The sequence below is a fragment of the Accipiter gentilis genome, chromosome 29, assembly GCF_929443795.1.
Source record: "Accipiter gentilis chromosome 29, bAccGen1.1, whole genome shotgun sequence".
Classification (NCBI taxonomy): Eukaryota; Metazoa; Chordata; class Aves; order Accipitriformes; family Accipitridae; genus Astur; species Astur gentilis.
In genome coordinates, this window is record NC_064908.1 from 2113390 (window position 1) to 2128513 (window position 15124).

At 50.2% G+C, this 15124-nt stretch overlaps 2 protein-coding genes across 5 annotated transcripts in view; one reads left to right on the forward strand and one right to left on the reverse strand.

Annotated features, from left to right (window-relative positions):
- Positions 1 to 15124, forward strand: part of PLXNA2 (plexin A2) — a 178613-nt gene that overhangs the window by 122098 nt on the left and 41391 nt on the right. For 3 of the 4 annotated variants that reach the window (XR_007509978.1, XM_049832556.1, XM_049832557.1), the window contains exons 10-13: positions 4565 to 4765; positions 6629 to 6725; positions 7078 to 7271; positions 13343 to 13494. Coding sequence is in view for 3 of the 4 variants with exons in the window: in XM_049832556.1 (XP_049688513.1) it covers positions 4565 to 4765; positions 6629 to 6725; positions 7078 to 7271; positions 13343 to 13494 (644 nt within the window). In the remaining variant the exon portion in view is untranslated. Of the gene's footprint in view, positions 1 to 4564; positions 4766 to 6628; positions 6726 to 7077; positions 7272 to 13342; positions 13595 to 15124 lie in introns of those variants that run through there. The other variant, XM_049832559.1, reaches the window with a different exon arrangement.
- CD46 (CD46 molecule) overlaps positions 1 to 15124 on the reverse strand; it is a 251230-nt gene that overhangs the window by 104236 nt on the left and 131870 nt on the right. The window lies entirely within an intron of this gene.

Below are 15124 nucleotides of genomic sequence, written 5' to 3' on the forward strand. Positions count from 1 at the left end.
CACGGGAGACCCGTCCCCACTCACACACGCTCCACGGGAAGGCCTGTGTGTGCAGGGATGCCGGTGTACATTGCTGCGGCAGCAATGTAAAAAAAAAAATTTAAAAAAAGACCCGAAAGCTGAACGATGAGCCTGGATGGGCAAATAGCACAAAGAGGGAGGAGAAGGCTTCCAGCAGCGCTTCTGCAAGGCGTGCAGCGTCCGAGTAAGCCCCGCACCCTCGGCAAGCCCCTGCGGCTTTTGCGGCTTCACTCGCTCATCTGATAAATTCAGCAGCAGCCGCCAGCAGCAATGTGGCTCCCCACGAGTGCCCTGGGCTTTCGGTAGCGTGGCATCTTCCTACGTATCGCTCCATCCCAAAATGCGTATCCCCTTATTAGTGTGATCACTGTAGCTGTCAGCCAGCACAGAGGGACTGCCTTTCTCGGTGTTTCCCCGAGCGGCGTGCACTCACAGGCTGCATGCCTTTTTTTCACCAGAATCCCAATGTGACATTTTTCTCTCGCTGAAACCAAAGGAAAGAAAATCTATTATGTCCTACTCATCTCTAATGACGGCAGAACAATTTTTGCTACCAGCATTTTCAGCACTAGAGAGCAGATTTGAAAATGTAAGTCCTCTCCCATGTCTCTAAAGGAAGAAGCATTTCTTTAACAGTCGTCTCACGAATAGCAGTGGCCAGGAAGGATAATGGTCCATAACGTATTCATTATTTTCAGGACTGTGTGCTGAGGTTCTCCCACTGGTGATGTGACTGGAGATTTTTTGTTTTCAATCATAATGTGATAAAAGATTCTGCTGCTCCAGGATGCCTTTCCTCCCAAACACGGGCTTTCCACAGAGCGTGGGACCTCTCTGGAGTGGAGCCATTTGTCTCCCGTTGGTCCTCGATATGAGTTTGAGGTTACATGCAAAACCTTAAACGCAGCCAGACCTTGAGTAGAAGGCGGTACAGGTGTGCGGTGCATAACGAGGAGGAAGGAACGTGCGTGCAAAGTCAGCTCGGAAGAGTTGGATGGAAACCACCATGAATCTTAGGAGTTTGCTGGTGGTAGCGTAAAGGCTGAGCTGGGCCTTGGATCTGTGATACCAGGGTCTGGGGGAACCTCAGAGCTGAGCTTCACGGTGGCCTTCCCTTCCAGCCTGTAAACCTGCTCCACTCCAGAAAAGGGCTTTTCTTTCCTTCCCAGCACAGCCCGCTTTCTGGCTGTTGGAGTTTAAAATCACTCTTGGCTGTTAATCCGTGAAAGTCCCTGTTAGAAGTAAAATAAAAAATATATAAGGAAAAGTGCCACTAAAAAGGTTTATGAGGCAGCAGTTTAAGCTACTGGCTTCTCCAAACTGGGGTAGCATCTGTTTCTCATTTACAACTTGCCTGAGCCAGTAGCGAAACAACATCCCATCAGTCTGGCTGTGAGCTGGAGAGGGAGCGTGGCTTGGCGTGCTTAATGGTCATTAGTGAGAGATGGGGATTTTCTCCCTGGATACACAGTCCTAGCGGGAGCCTGGTAAGGACAGCTCTCGTTGCATCACCATCCGGATGATTTCCTTTAATTGCTAGGCGGGGTGGCAAAGGGCTTGGGATGCCAGTCTGGGATTTGGCAGAGGGAAGGGAGACGACAGTCCATTTTTTTTCTAAAACTTCTAGTTTAGCTTAGGATTAATCATTTAGTGTCAGATACTTACAGGTACTTAGGTACCTAGTTCCATTAGATCAAAGCAAATTAGAGCTAAACAGAATGTAAATACTTCTGATGGTCAGAGCCTTTGTCTCTGCGTGTTGCAGTTCCCAGTATATAAATTGAGGAAAAACTGTATCTCCCAGTGTGTTATGAAGAGATAATGTTTAGGACGTTGAGATCTTATAGGAGGAATGTCATACAATTACCAGGCACTGGTAGGTCTTTTTTTGCACTTCGTCTCAGAGTATCATTTAGACATCTAGTTTGTGCTCGTGGGGAACTGGAGATGTGCTCGTCTGTAGGATGGTGTTTGCAGGGAGAGTTTCCTGTTATTTCATATACAGCATCTTGCGTAGCAAAGTCTTGAGCTACTGCAATATTAAAGCTTGCTATTAATTTACAATTGCATTATTTTGTCCAGATAGTGGCAGAAGTGGAAGCAAATCACACTTCTCCGTACTTAATGTTTTAATTGCTGTGCTTAGTTTTCAGACTACATAGTTTTGAAGGCAGCAGTGTTTTGCTCTTTTCTTTGTTCCTTTATTGCAATCACACAGATGTTTGAAATATTTTCACATGGTTTTCAATGGAAAATTTAATAGACTGCTTCCAGTTTCATGGTATTTTGTACCCTCAAAAATCAGGCTGTTTTCAGCAACTGAGGAACTATCCTTACACATTTTTCCACTGCCTCGAGCAGAGAACTCCTGAGCCTTAACTTGTTTATAAAATGAACATCAAGGATGAAATACAATTCTTTATTTAGTGTCACCTTTATTTAATGCCCTTAGGTCAGTTTTGGAAGCCTCTGGGGTTCGGGAAGGAGTCCGTTTCATTCCCGCAGTGGATGGTAAAGCTCCCTTCACGCTGGCCTCGTACTGCAGGAGGGTTCCTTTGCAGCTATGCTGGCGGTTGTCAGCCAGCCTCGTGCCTGGTGTTACAAGAGCAGAACCTGTTTAATCTCCTCTTTCATGCAAGAGGCTTCAGTTTCTAATCGGGAGAGGCCTGAAGTGAAATTTCTTTGTGCTGTTTGGTCTCAGCCCTCACTCGCTCCCTTCTCCTCCTCCGGACTCCCACTGAGCAGCCTCTCCCTTCTCCTGGAGCTCAGCATCCCTCGCTTTTTCTGGTTGTCTCCCAAAACGCTTTTGCTGTGGCCCGGCAGGGTGATGGATAGTACTGCAAGGCTCTGGCTGTAATATACTTCTGAATTTGCATTTGACTCAGAAAAATGCGTTCCTGGAGCGGCACCCGAGTGCATCCTGGAGGTGCAGAAAGACTTTAATCTGCAGCAAGAGCCGCTGCTGCTGCTGCTGCCCCTTTGTTTGGATCACTGAGCTCGGCTGGGACATCACCTTCCTCCTGCCCGTGGGGCTGGCAGGATCCCTGGGCGGGCTGGCAGGCTGGCTTTGCTTTTTCCAGGCTGGTGTAAAAAGGCTTAGGGTGCCTGAAGGGCCTGTGTCCAGAAGACTTGGAGGCTTAAGGTTTCTAAGCCCCGAGGGTGCTGTGAAGACGGCAGAGACCCAGTGCCTCAGACCCCAGGGGCATCAGAGCTTGTTTGGCATCTTGTGGGCTGGCCTTCCTCCTCGCCCGATGGGCTCTCCAGAGGCAGGAGATCTGCAGGTGCCACTGCTTGTCGGTAATTTTGCTGTTTTCACTGTGCATGAAGTGAAAACAGCAAAAATTTCATGTGTGGCGCTCCTGGTCACAGCTCAGCACCCACCCCACTGGTACGTACTGAGATACAGTTGTACACAAATTAGTTAGATTTTGTTTCAGTCCTCCCTCCTCTGTGAGAGATCCCTCCTCAGTATTAGCTCTTCAGATCCAAGGATGGGCACATTTTTGAAAGCCGTAAGACCTTTACAAATGCTGTTTGCTGGAAGAGGCTCTGAGTTTATTGCACATGCCAAACCCTTTGCTACGATTCCTAAAAGGCCAGTTTTGCAGACTGGACAGAATTTCAGAAGGCCCAGGGAGATCAGGATTAGGGTGCTTAATCCCATCTGTGAAAACCCCATCTCTACTCTTCTGGATACTGACTGAAACCAAATCCTTCCGTCCTTGGACGTCCTCCACCTCCCAGAAGCACAGAGCAGGGAAGAGCGTTGCTTTAGAGATAGAAAGGGCAGTTCAGGTCCCGATGCCTTGCCCACCCGGCCGGCAGAGGCACACATCCCACCCAGGCAGCCCCCAGCTCAGGAAAAAGCTGTGCGAGCAGCAGCGTGGGAACATTGCAGTGAGCGTGTCTCGGAAAGGCCAGAGCGTGGTAAGGGGTGAGAGCAGATAGAGCAGAAATTAACGTCGCCTCAGAAATTAATGGCATGCTGGCGTAATTTTGCTCAGATAAAGCAGAGCGGAACGGTACCTGGGAGCGAGGGAGAAGCACATCCCATGCTGATCAGTCTCGCTCTGAAGCAGGATGCAGCCGAAGGGTGTAAGGAATGAAATGGGATTAGGAGGAGGCCCAGGGAATGCGGCGTGTGGCTGGGAGCAGCCCATCGCCCTCTTGGAGCAGCGGGGCTCCGGAGGAGCTGGAGCAGCTGATAACGCGCTGCCGCTGCTGCGGGAGGGCAGGGCGAGAGCTTGTGTCTCCGCAGATAAAACCCACGGCACGCTCAGAGCGGGAAGGATGCCTTCCCTGAATAGCAGTGTTCCTTCTTCTGCGACTGCGGTGAGAAAATCAGTGCCAGTCCCAGAGCAGGGGGACTGTAATGGAGGTTTCTTTATTTAACCTGCAGTTGCACGGAGGGACTGAGAAGCGGCTGGTACTGTGCACTGGCGATGTGCTGGGACATCAGCCCTGCTGCCGGGCTGAGACCTGGCCAGACCTGCGGACACACCATCGCCACTGTAACCTCCCCCTCTCTTTTATTGCCCCTCAGGACTGTCCCCAGCTCTTCCCCACGGAGGAGATCCTGATCCCGGTGGGAGAGGTGAAACCCATCACGCTGAAGGCGAGAAACCTGCCCCAGCCCCAGTCCGGCCAGCGTGGGTACGAGTGTGTCCTGAGCATCCAGGGTGTGATCCACCGCGTGCCCGCCCTGCGCTTCAACAGCTCCAGCGTCCAGTGCCAGAACAGCTCGGTGAGGCACCGGGAGGGGAACGTGGCAAAAAAGCGCCCAAAATGAGCGTCAGCTCCGAAGAGCTGCGAAAGGGGATGGGCTCAGCCACGGGGAGAGTGAAAAATCCTGGAGTTAAACTAATCCTGAATTCCAGGTGGGAACCTGCTGTGGGTATGCAAGGTGTTTCATTATAGCACCGGCCGGGAGAAGATCCTTTATCTGGCGGTTCCCTGTCTGACTGTGGGGGGTCAGCGAGGGGAAGGGGAGGAGGAGGGTGTGCGATGAAGGTGTTAAGGCAGGCTAATTCACGCGGGGGAGATAAGGCGAATCACAGACCCCTTATCGGGGAGCTGTCAAATTCCAGGTCACGGTAGCTGGATGAATACAGTAATGCTGAAAAACAGCGTGGTGCAGGGAAGGAGGGGGAAAGGAAAACTGCCAGGGGAGAGAGCACAGCGCAGCAGAGAGAGGAAAATTATCTGAACGATGCTGCCGGAGAAGCAGGCAGGGGAGGATAGGTCTCCTCCATAGGACGGGGCATAGCCCTGCCAATGGATCTGGCAGGATTTTACCCCAGAACACCCAAAATCACCATGGCAGGTACTCGGGGATGCCAAAACACATACGGCAAATGCAGGCCACCCTCCGAGCCGCAGCCCGCGTTTGGGTCTCGCGTGGCACGCTTCAGCTGGACGACGGGCAGGGAAGAACGTGGTCCTTCCCCTCCTCGCTGTGCATTCAAAGAGGTCCATGGGCAAACAGGGCACATTCAGTTTGTTTTAGGCAGCAGAACAGGGTCTCCTTTAATGTTCAGTGCAGATGGTCTTAAATTGTTAATGACGTTTTGAATTTTTAAAAATTTCACTGGATATTTATATATCACTGGCTGTCTTTGGGCCTTGCAGCTTGGTGGATAATAAATGTATTAATACTAGATAGTACTTTTACTATCCAAAGTGATTTATAAACATTAGAGAAGCACGTTTATTCCTGTTAGGCTAATAGGAAGTGGTAGGTAGAGAATGTAAGGGCAATTCTGTTCTCACAGCTCCATCACTTGTACAGAAGATCTAGTTTCACACCAACTTAGTAAAATGCAAGCAAGGTGAATCAGTACAACCAAATGTAAGTTAAAACTTTACAACTATTGCACAGGGACAGTCAAAACAGTGCTTTGCTTTAATCATCATTCCCTCATCCCAAAGAGGATGGCAACGTTCACTCACCTTTTAAAGTCTTTTCAGCAGCTCTTGGCTGACTTAAAGAGAGCACCAGAATGAGGCCTCACTGGTGCTAATTGTGATAATGGGAATTTCAGAATACACTGGGAATTCACCTAACGCACCCAGATTCACTCAGCCACTGTCCCCAGGACATCCATGAGGTGAATAATTCAAGCTAGTGCCATCCTAGACTAGGCTGAAGCAGAGACTGGGAAAGGACCTCTCTGCACCATCTATTTTTTCTCAGCTGTTGCCTATTTCATCAGCCAAAGCTGTGCAGCATGATTTTTAAGCTCCCAGTCACACTAGGGTGCATGGTGACTGTATAAGAAGATAGCCTGAAGGCAGCAGTCCTTCCAGTCTGATTAACTGGAGGGGCTGTATTGATAAGCTAGAGACTGAGTGACAAGAGCAACCACTGTGAGTGGAATAATTAATCTATTACCTCTCACAAGGACTAGATCTGATTTAATTATCTCTTCCTGGTGAGGAGGGAGTCAAGGCAGGACCCTGGAGATGAAGTGTAGAAGTGTGGTGGTTCAGACATCAGCACATGTTTTTAAGCAGAGAATAATCACGGTTGTTTTAAAAAAATCTCCGTTTCCTGTTAGTGTCTCTGATACATCCTCCCAAGCATTTCATTCTCCATCTTCTCCTTCAGTATCTGTATGATGGGATGGACATCAGCAACTTAGCCGTGGACTTTGCTGTGGTTTGGAATGGGAACTTTGTTATTGACAACCCGGAGGATCTGAAAGGTAATGTCTGCTTGAGTTGGCTTTCAGGTCACAAGAAGGAGGGCGGCCATGGGGCTGGAAAGTGGCTGTTGGGGCAGAGCGGCGTTAGCTGCTGTCACCGTGGCTGCAGGCAGAGACGTTGTGGTCCCGGTGGATCCCGCTTTGGACGAAGGCAACTCGCTCTGCTCCACTGACAGCGGTGCTCACTGAGCACCGCCGATACAGCCTTGGCTTTGGAAACCACAAGGGCAAGCCTGCTCCGCGGCTCGTTAAGTCAAAACTCAACCTGTGTAAGTCCAAGAGCAGCCGTAGTCTGTACGAATATTTCAATTCTTGACTTCGTCCTGACTGTCCCGTCCCCTCTTCCCTGCAGTGCACCTCTACAAGTGCGCAGCCCAGCGCGAGAGCTGCGGGCTCTGCCTGAAAGCCGACCCCAAGTTCGAATGCGGCTGGTGCAGCGGCGAGGCCAAATGCACGCTGCGGCCGCACTGCAGCTCGCCCTCCGCCCAGCCCTGGCTCGACTGGTCCAGCAGGAACGTCAAGTGCTCCAACCCTCGCATCACCGAGGTAAGAGCGTGCCTCTCCGGCCCCTTCTCCTTGCTCCTTCCAAAGCGGATTTGCCTCTCTCTCCCTCTCATCTGAAAAGCCACCGTTGTCCATCCGGCGCTGAAGAACAGGGAATAAAATGCTCCACTACTTTCTGTGAAATTAACGGGCAGATCCTCCGGCACGTGGCCAGGGTGCGCAGCCCACTGCCCCGCCGTGCAGCTGTCAGTCGCCAGCGATGCTACCAGCATCGGGGTGACCGCTACGGATTGTTGCAAGAATGCTAATTAAACTAGGAAGCTAATTAGTCTATAGTTGATGCTTCTGATGTTTCTGTTCAGACCACTGAGGGATGCAAAATGTCTCCCAGGAGCATTTTTACCAGTAAAACAGCACTCAGTCCGTTAACATTACTATTAGGAGTGACGCTCATATCAGGTGGGAATGGAAGAAGATTTTGGTTTCTCACTTAATTAACTCCCTCAAAAAGCCTCCCTTGCCCTGAGCATGAGTCCATACTGCAGAAGGCGGAGGGCATGGGCGTAAAACAGTGTCGGATCAAAGTAGCCCGTTGCACTGATGCTCTTGGCCGGGCAGGAGCAGGGCTTCTCAGCGCACAAACTCCTGCCAGCTGAATAAGGACCCCAGTTCCATGCGGAAGTTTCCTCTTAACGCAGATTACTTTCTACACCAGCTCAGCTAAACTGGCTCCTGCTCAGACCCCCTGGGAAGAAGGCATCGGCCTCCTTTTTGTGGCAGAGGCTGGTGGTGCTGTGCTAGGGCTGGGGCTGACTGGAGGAGGGTGTTGCTGAGGAGGGTCCGTCCATTCCGTAGGGACATTACCAGGCCTTTGGTATTTCTTTCTTAGACCTTCTGCCTGGCGACATCATACCTTTGATGGGCAGGTATTTCTCTTGTGCGGTGTTTTGTAAACTGCAGAGCGGAGCTCGTGAGGCTGCTGAGGAGCAGAGGTGGTGGTGGTGCCAGCTGCGCAGAGACGTGAAAGCGTTAAGAAATGTTGAGAGTCTGTCCTTTCCTTCTTTGGTTGATTTGTTTGTTTGGCAAGTCATAGCTGTCTTTACAGAGAGATAAAATGAGCCTTAAAGGCTTGCCTGGATATTTGCCTTGCCCTGCCAGTAGTCAGAAACCAAAGTTTTCTTATCTGAGTGCTGTTCTGCTTGCACAAGGTTATGCTACAAGATGCAAGAAGCAAAACAGCCTTTGCCTGAGATCTTCTTCACCATAAACCGTTCAGACAGTTATAACATTGAAGGAGTCTTAGATTTATTTATTTACCCCTCCTTGAGCTCAGCAGAGAAGGGGAAAAACACTCTGCTCCAGCCACCAAGTGACTTGCATCTAAGCACTGGCAGGCTCTCGCGGCTGGCTGCGGGCATGGCGCTGCCACTGAGTGTTTTATCACTGTCCAACTTGAAAGCAATACTTTTGGGCTCTGTCCAAGGAGAAAAGAGCAGAGCTTTGCTGTTACAGATTTCTTGTCTCCATAACCAGGTCTGTGTCTCAGCCTTCAAAGCGGGAAGTGCGGGGTGCCTCGCCAGGGGATGTTTTGAGTCTCAGGAGATTGCCCTGAGTGGATTTGGAGATGAGAGAATTGAGTAGGAAATGTCTGTGCTTTCATTGGCAGATCGGCTTATTCCACACTGAGGGTCAGCGATAGAAAATACAGGTGTCAGGGGGATATATTGTCCCATGGCCCCTGCTGACGCTGGCAGTGCTGTGAGCTGTTGTGATTTTATCACAGGTCTGGCAGTGTTTGGTGTTTTTGCTTGAACTCCACCTCCCATCCTTCTTCTTATGAATTCACAGCTTTTTTTTTTTTTTCATGAAAGTCAAGTTTGCAGTTTTCACTGTTGTAGAAAAAGAAGGGGGAAAGCAGAGGGAACTAGTGGCCTTTTTTGTGTGCTTTGAGACCCACTGATGGGAAAGGCACTGTATAGGGCTAAAAACTCTCACGGAATTTTGCTAAGTTCTTCAGCAGGTCTATAGAAAATGGCAAAGCCCCAGCAGAAACTCTGCAGGCTCAATATTCCCAAACCCCAACCTTTCAACAGCACAGGTTAACTTCTCTCATCCCTCTTCCCCTCCAGAAAAGTGTACGAGATTGTCTTGCAGACCATGAGACCCTTATAGGCTTCATTGCTGTTGGGTCCTTTTTACTGGCAGCCGAGTTTTTTCAGTATTTTGGGTACCATTTTGCAATGTCCAGTGCTGCGGAGCTGGGCGCTGACAGCTGGGAAGTGACCGACCGCTCTGCCCTGCTGGGACCGACCTGCTCCTGGCAGGTTGGAAGCAGGCACTGGTGACACGTTCTCCATTCTGCATGAACCGGCATTGACAGACTCGACTGGGGAGCAGTGTTTGGTCTCATACTGGGGCTTGCATTGCAGCCTGGACCACTCAGACTAAAAGAGCCTTTGGTACGGGCTCTTTTCCGCTCCTTTTGCTTCCTCTGTGCAAGTTCACTCTTTCTGTTGAGCCAGAGGTCAAGGTCCTGGCTCCCAGGTGCCAGTGCCTTTGGGGGATGCATGACTAGTAAGAAGAGACTGTGTTTTAATAGTCATAAAAGTAAATGAGCAGTAGGATATACGCAGCCCTTTTCTTTTTCTGGTGAGAGGCCCAGCCATCACCAACAGTGTCCCTTTAACAGCGTAAAACTTCCACACGGTCTGTGGTCTTAGCAATAAATAAATAAAAATCAGTTTTCTTGCGAACAAGCGGCACTCTGATCTCCTATTCATTTATTTGCAGGGCTCATTAATATAACATCAGTGCAACAAACAGCTGAAGGGGGGGCAGTGTCAGGCTGAATAATGGAGTTGCTCTGCTGAGATAACAATTAGGTTTTGAATGTGCTATCAGCTAAGGCAGAGACAAGGAGGGATCATGCCGGGATGACAATGCTTATGTGCTGGTTCCCTGCTGGGCTCATCAGCTGGGATCCAGCTAGCTTAGAGCAGGATGAAAAAAGACAAAGAGAATGAAGGTAGATGACATTTTGGGAGGGGGCAGGGGTTATACCATTTATTCTGCAAGCCAGGCGCGCTCTCCGCACCCCAACAGATGCCAAGTGGTTTTTGCGCAGAACGGTCTTAGGCTCGCGGCTTGCCTCCAGCTCCAGAAGGAAAGCCCCATCCGACTCACAGCCAGTCCTGGGCCTCCCTGTCTCATGCACAGACTTCTTCTGGAGGCTAAATATTGCTTCATGTCAGAAACGCTGAACCATGCAACCGGCAAGACGTAAGGCTGAGAACATTTATCCTGCATCGTTACAGCAGTGTCTTCTGCAGGCTGGGGAGGGAAGTGTGCTAGCAGTGTGTCGGGGCTCCTGGATCCCTGGGATCCCTTGGATTCCAACCCTGGGGATCCCTGGGGTCCCTACCTTGGTTCCAAGTAAGAAGCAGCAACAACAGAAATCCAGTGGTGCATCTGCATCCTTTACACGATATAAGGGCAGGGTGTAAGGGTAACCAAGCTCCTACCACCACCCACTTCATCTCTGTATTTGGATCCTTTCTGTGAATAATACAACGCTTCACACTTGCATAAATCTTTCCCTGAGCAGCAGGAACATGTTTTATTACAGGCGGTGGATAGCTGATTGGTTTCATGCAAGGCGAGGCTGGTGCAGAGGGGAGAGGTGACCTGCTCCGAATAATCTGGGAGATCAGCAAAACCAAGGGCCCCACGTCCCACACCCCGCTCTAGATTTCAGTGACTTTCACACTGCTTCAGTTCTGCAAACAACCTAAAAAACTTCCAGCAGAGGTGCAGACCCCTAAACAGTAAATGTACAATTCCTGGTAATGGCCCTGTTTTATCCTTAGCTGCCCTTTGCAGGTTCTTTTGATCCTCCACAGACCTCTGAGTGAAACGCTAAAGTATATTTTTTGAAATTGGGGAATATTGCTTCCTAATCCTGTCTGTCTCAGACCAGAAATCCGGACTGTCATTGCAGCCGGTCCTGCGGCCCGAGCAGCTCCCCAGCACAACCGGGCTGGGGGGTTAAGGCAGACCACGGTGCCAGCGCCTGCCCCGGACTGGGTTTGCTGGAAGTGCCTCGGCCGCGCGTCTGCTACGCAGCGAGGTGACCGGGGATGCTGCGCGGAGGGGTCGCCAGCGCTCGGTGCAACGGGACCTTTAAGACTTATCTTCTTTCTGTGATTTTGACTGAATCTCTCCAGCTGTAATTAATTGAATGCATCTGTTCTAACCCTGGGGCTGCTTTATGGCACAGTTACTTCAAAACTGTTCAATTAGCGGCCACTAAAATCTAGGTCGAGTGGAGCTCCATATTGGGGATTTTCCAGGTCAGGACGTTTTCAAAATACAGAATCAGCTCTGCTTTGTTCGGCGAGGCCGGTTGGCTCCGCTGGTTGTGGTAAGGTTGGGAAATGGCAAACTGTGACTTTTTTGAACAGTGATGAGACAACGAGCCCGGCGGTGTAAGTGCTCCAGCAAATGCATTTTAACATAATCTAGAGCTGCAAAGGACAGTTGTAACTGTCAAGTACGTGAACTGCCAAGTTCAGATGATTCCCAACTAGCAATGTAAACATTACCAGTGCAGGCCTTCAGGACTCAGTGTAATGCAATACAACGTGATTTTGTAGTCTTTTATGGGCACATAGTTCTTCATGGAGCTGAATGATACAAGACGTGCTACGCCGTATGAGTTACAGAAAACAGCAGCACAACAGACAGTGTATGGCGAATAAATTAGAAACCTCAGTTGTGCAGTCGAGGGGAGAGGGAGGCAGAAGTTAAAGCACACACAGAGGAAGGAGGTGGTGGTTTGATGTACGAGGCAGCTCGTGGCTCTGCTGGGTGCGTGGAGCAGGCTGAACCCCAGCGTCTGTGGCCAAATTCAATAGCAGCACCTTAAATGGGAGCAGAGGCGGAGAGCAAGAAATTAAGAGGTCTAAGCAAGGGAGAAGGTGAGACTTTCAGGTGGGATTTGAAATGCAGGGAGATGCTGAGGGGAACTTGGAGCCACAGAAGGGATGGGGAACGGGGGTGTCCTGATGGCATTAGCAGTTTGCATTGGGGGGGAAGGGGGAGATGTGCCTCACGGCACTGGAAAGTGCTGGGGGTCCCACGGGGGCTGCTTTGGGGTGCGCTCAGGTGCGCTGTGGCAAGTTGCCGGGGTGTGCTCTTGTGATGGAACTGGTGTTTTGCCTAACCTGCTCATGTCCAGGGAACAGCGAGCTCTTAAGAAGGTGAAAGAAAAGCAGCCATCCATCCGGAAACGCTAAGGAGAAGGTTTTGAAGAGCTCAACTCTTTTGCCAAAGACAAGGGTGGAACAAACAAGCGTAAACAAGATTTATCCATTAAATTAATTAAACTGCATTATTATGGATTATGTTTATTTATTAATAACAGCTGTAGCATGAGGAAGATAAGTAACTCATGCAAGAGCAACAACAGACCGGTGGCAGATTCAGAACAACTGTTTGAGAGTCTTGGGTCCAAATTTTGTGACGGTACATTATTGTAATTTATACTCCTAATTGAAGAGGATATTGTCCTTAATGAAAGTCTACAGAAGCAGAGATGGTTATGGCTGAGGCAGGCTATAAACAGGCAGCTTTAAAGCACACACCTCACCCTTTAACATTTGTAAGTCATTTAAGGTGCCAAGTTACTAATAAAATGTGACATTAACGTTCAGAGAACAGCCAAGGCAGAAGTTAGAGTTCTCCAAAGCAGCAGGCTACTTCTGGAAGGTGACTTACTACCTTCTGTATCTATAAAAAAAGGAGCCAGTCTTATCCTTCTGCAAGGCTTTCTGGGGGATGGCGTTGCCCATGCCTCTTGGCCAGCTCAGGGACCTTGATGTCCTCTCTCGGAGCACAGCACAGATGGATTTCAGCATCCTTGGGCTTCTCCAAGACATCCAGAGGAGTCACGAGGAGGTGGCACTGGCCTGGGTTTGGCGGTAGGAGCAGGTGGAGGTTGCAGCAGTCAGCAGCCTGCGAAGCAAAAGTCTGTTCCCAAGCCAGAAATGGGGTTGAAGAAGCACGAGTGCTGTGGCGATGCCAGCTCAACTTTCCTGTGTTTTGTTTCCCTCTAGATCCTGACAGTGTCAGGCCCCCCAGAAGGAGGGACGAGGGTGACCATCCGTGGCGTGAACCTGGGCCTGGATTTCTCCGAGATCGCCCACGGGGTGCAGGTTGCTGGGGTGCAGTGCACACCCCTGCCCGAGCAGTACGTCGTCGCAGAACAGTGAGTGGCCTCGCGGACCTTACCCATCCCCACCGTGGGTGCCCGGGGCCGGTCAGCCTGCACAAAGCCTCTTCCCTGCCCTCCAGCAAATGCACGGGAGGCCAATAACTCATCCAGACTCCAGGCATCGTCTCTCCACCCTTTCCAGCCCTGCAGGAAGGGGTCTGGAGGTGGATGGTGCCTGGACCGGGTTCCTACACCAGAAGGGGATGCTCTCTGGGGGGGTTAAGCAGCCCTTTAAGCTTTCATTAAGTGTTTTGTTTCCTTCCACACCGTGGTTCCTGCTTTGCTAAGCAACTTTTCTGACGAGCACCTTGCTGTTGATGCTGAGCCTCTCTGCCCCCTCTGCTCCCCATCGCACTTGAAATTCAGCCGGCGCTGCTGGCTGCACGCAGCCATTTGTTAGGCGGGTGAGGCAGTGACAGCCGCTTAATCCAAGTGGGCCTCCACTGGAGTCAATTCATTTATTTCACTAAGAAAAATGTCAACCAAAAATTAGAAAATAGGCATGTAACAGAGGATGGGCGAATAAACCTCCCAAAGTGACACGTGCTCCTGGTGCTGTCTGGGGGGGTTGTCCTGGTGTAGGTGCTGAGGGGGGTGTTGGGGGTCATTTGTGCAGGGCAGGAGAGGAGCAACATGTGATGTCTCTGCTTGAGTTGTCCAATCTTTCCTGCTGGGAACCAGGATGGTGTCCTGTGTAGTAGGGCTGTGGCTGCTTGCGGTGAGTGGTGGGGAGCCCAGGCCCCGTGAGTGGTCCCAGCAGCACGGATCTGCCCCAGCTTCAGGAGCAGCTGAAAGCGGTTGTCCGCTGGTAGTGAAATGCATTTGATGGGTCCCGGTCTGATCCCCAGCATAGTGGAAGGACCAGTCACCATCTTGGTGTTGGTTTGGTTTTTGCTCACTCCTTGTCTTTGTTTCCCCATCTGTAAGACAGAAATGACATTAGTCCCCCCTTAGGAACAGCGAGGATGTGTGCAGTGTATCAGTATAGGATGCAATCACTGGATGAAGGACGCTATGGGCGTGCAAAGCATCGCTGGTGTTAGTGCAGGAACGGCTCCAAGTGCTGCACCAATAGTACTGTCACTGCTAGTGGTTTGGGCTGTTCTGCTGAGCAGTATTTTGTTTTATTTTATTTTTCAAATAAAGGATGGAAGATTATAAAATTATCCTCCTTTGATGGTATGAAACCCTGATTTTATAATCATGACTCTAATTATGGCTCTTGAGCTTTCAAAGTTTGTTAACATCATTAAAACATTTACCCTGGGCAGATAACAGCAAGCGTTAGCATGAGAGCTGCCTTTTAAAGATGAATACAGATAAAAGGACCCTCTTAAGGGTTCTGTGGGCAGACTGAATTCCAAGACTGTAATGACTCACCATATGCTCCAGCCACGCAATCTATCAGCCAGCAATTAGGTTAATGTTGGTGAAAGGGCCACTTAGCCCAGCAATCAGCACCCTACAGCTCTGCCGAATGCATCATTTTGTAACAAGGTACCTGCTGGGAATTTGGCTTTTATCAGGAATCGGGATCAGGTGTACCAGGGCGCTTGTGCCCCGTCCAGTGCCCCCTTCATGCCTGGTACTGCACGGCAGCTGCTGCTTTACTGGCAAATAGTTG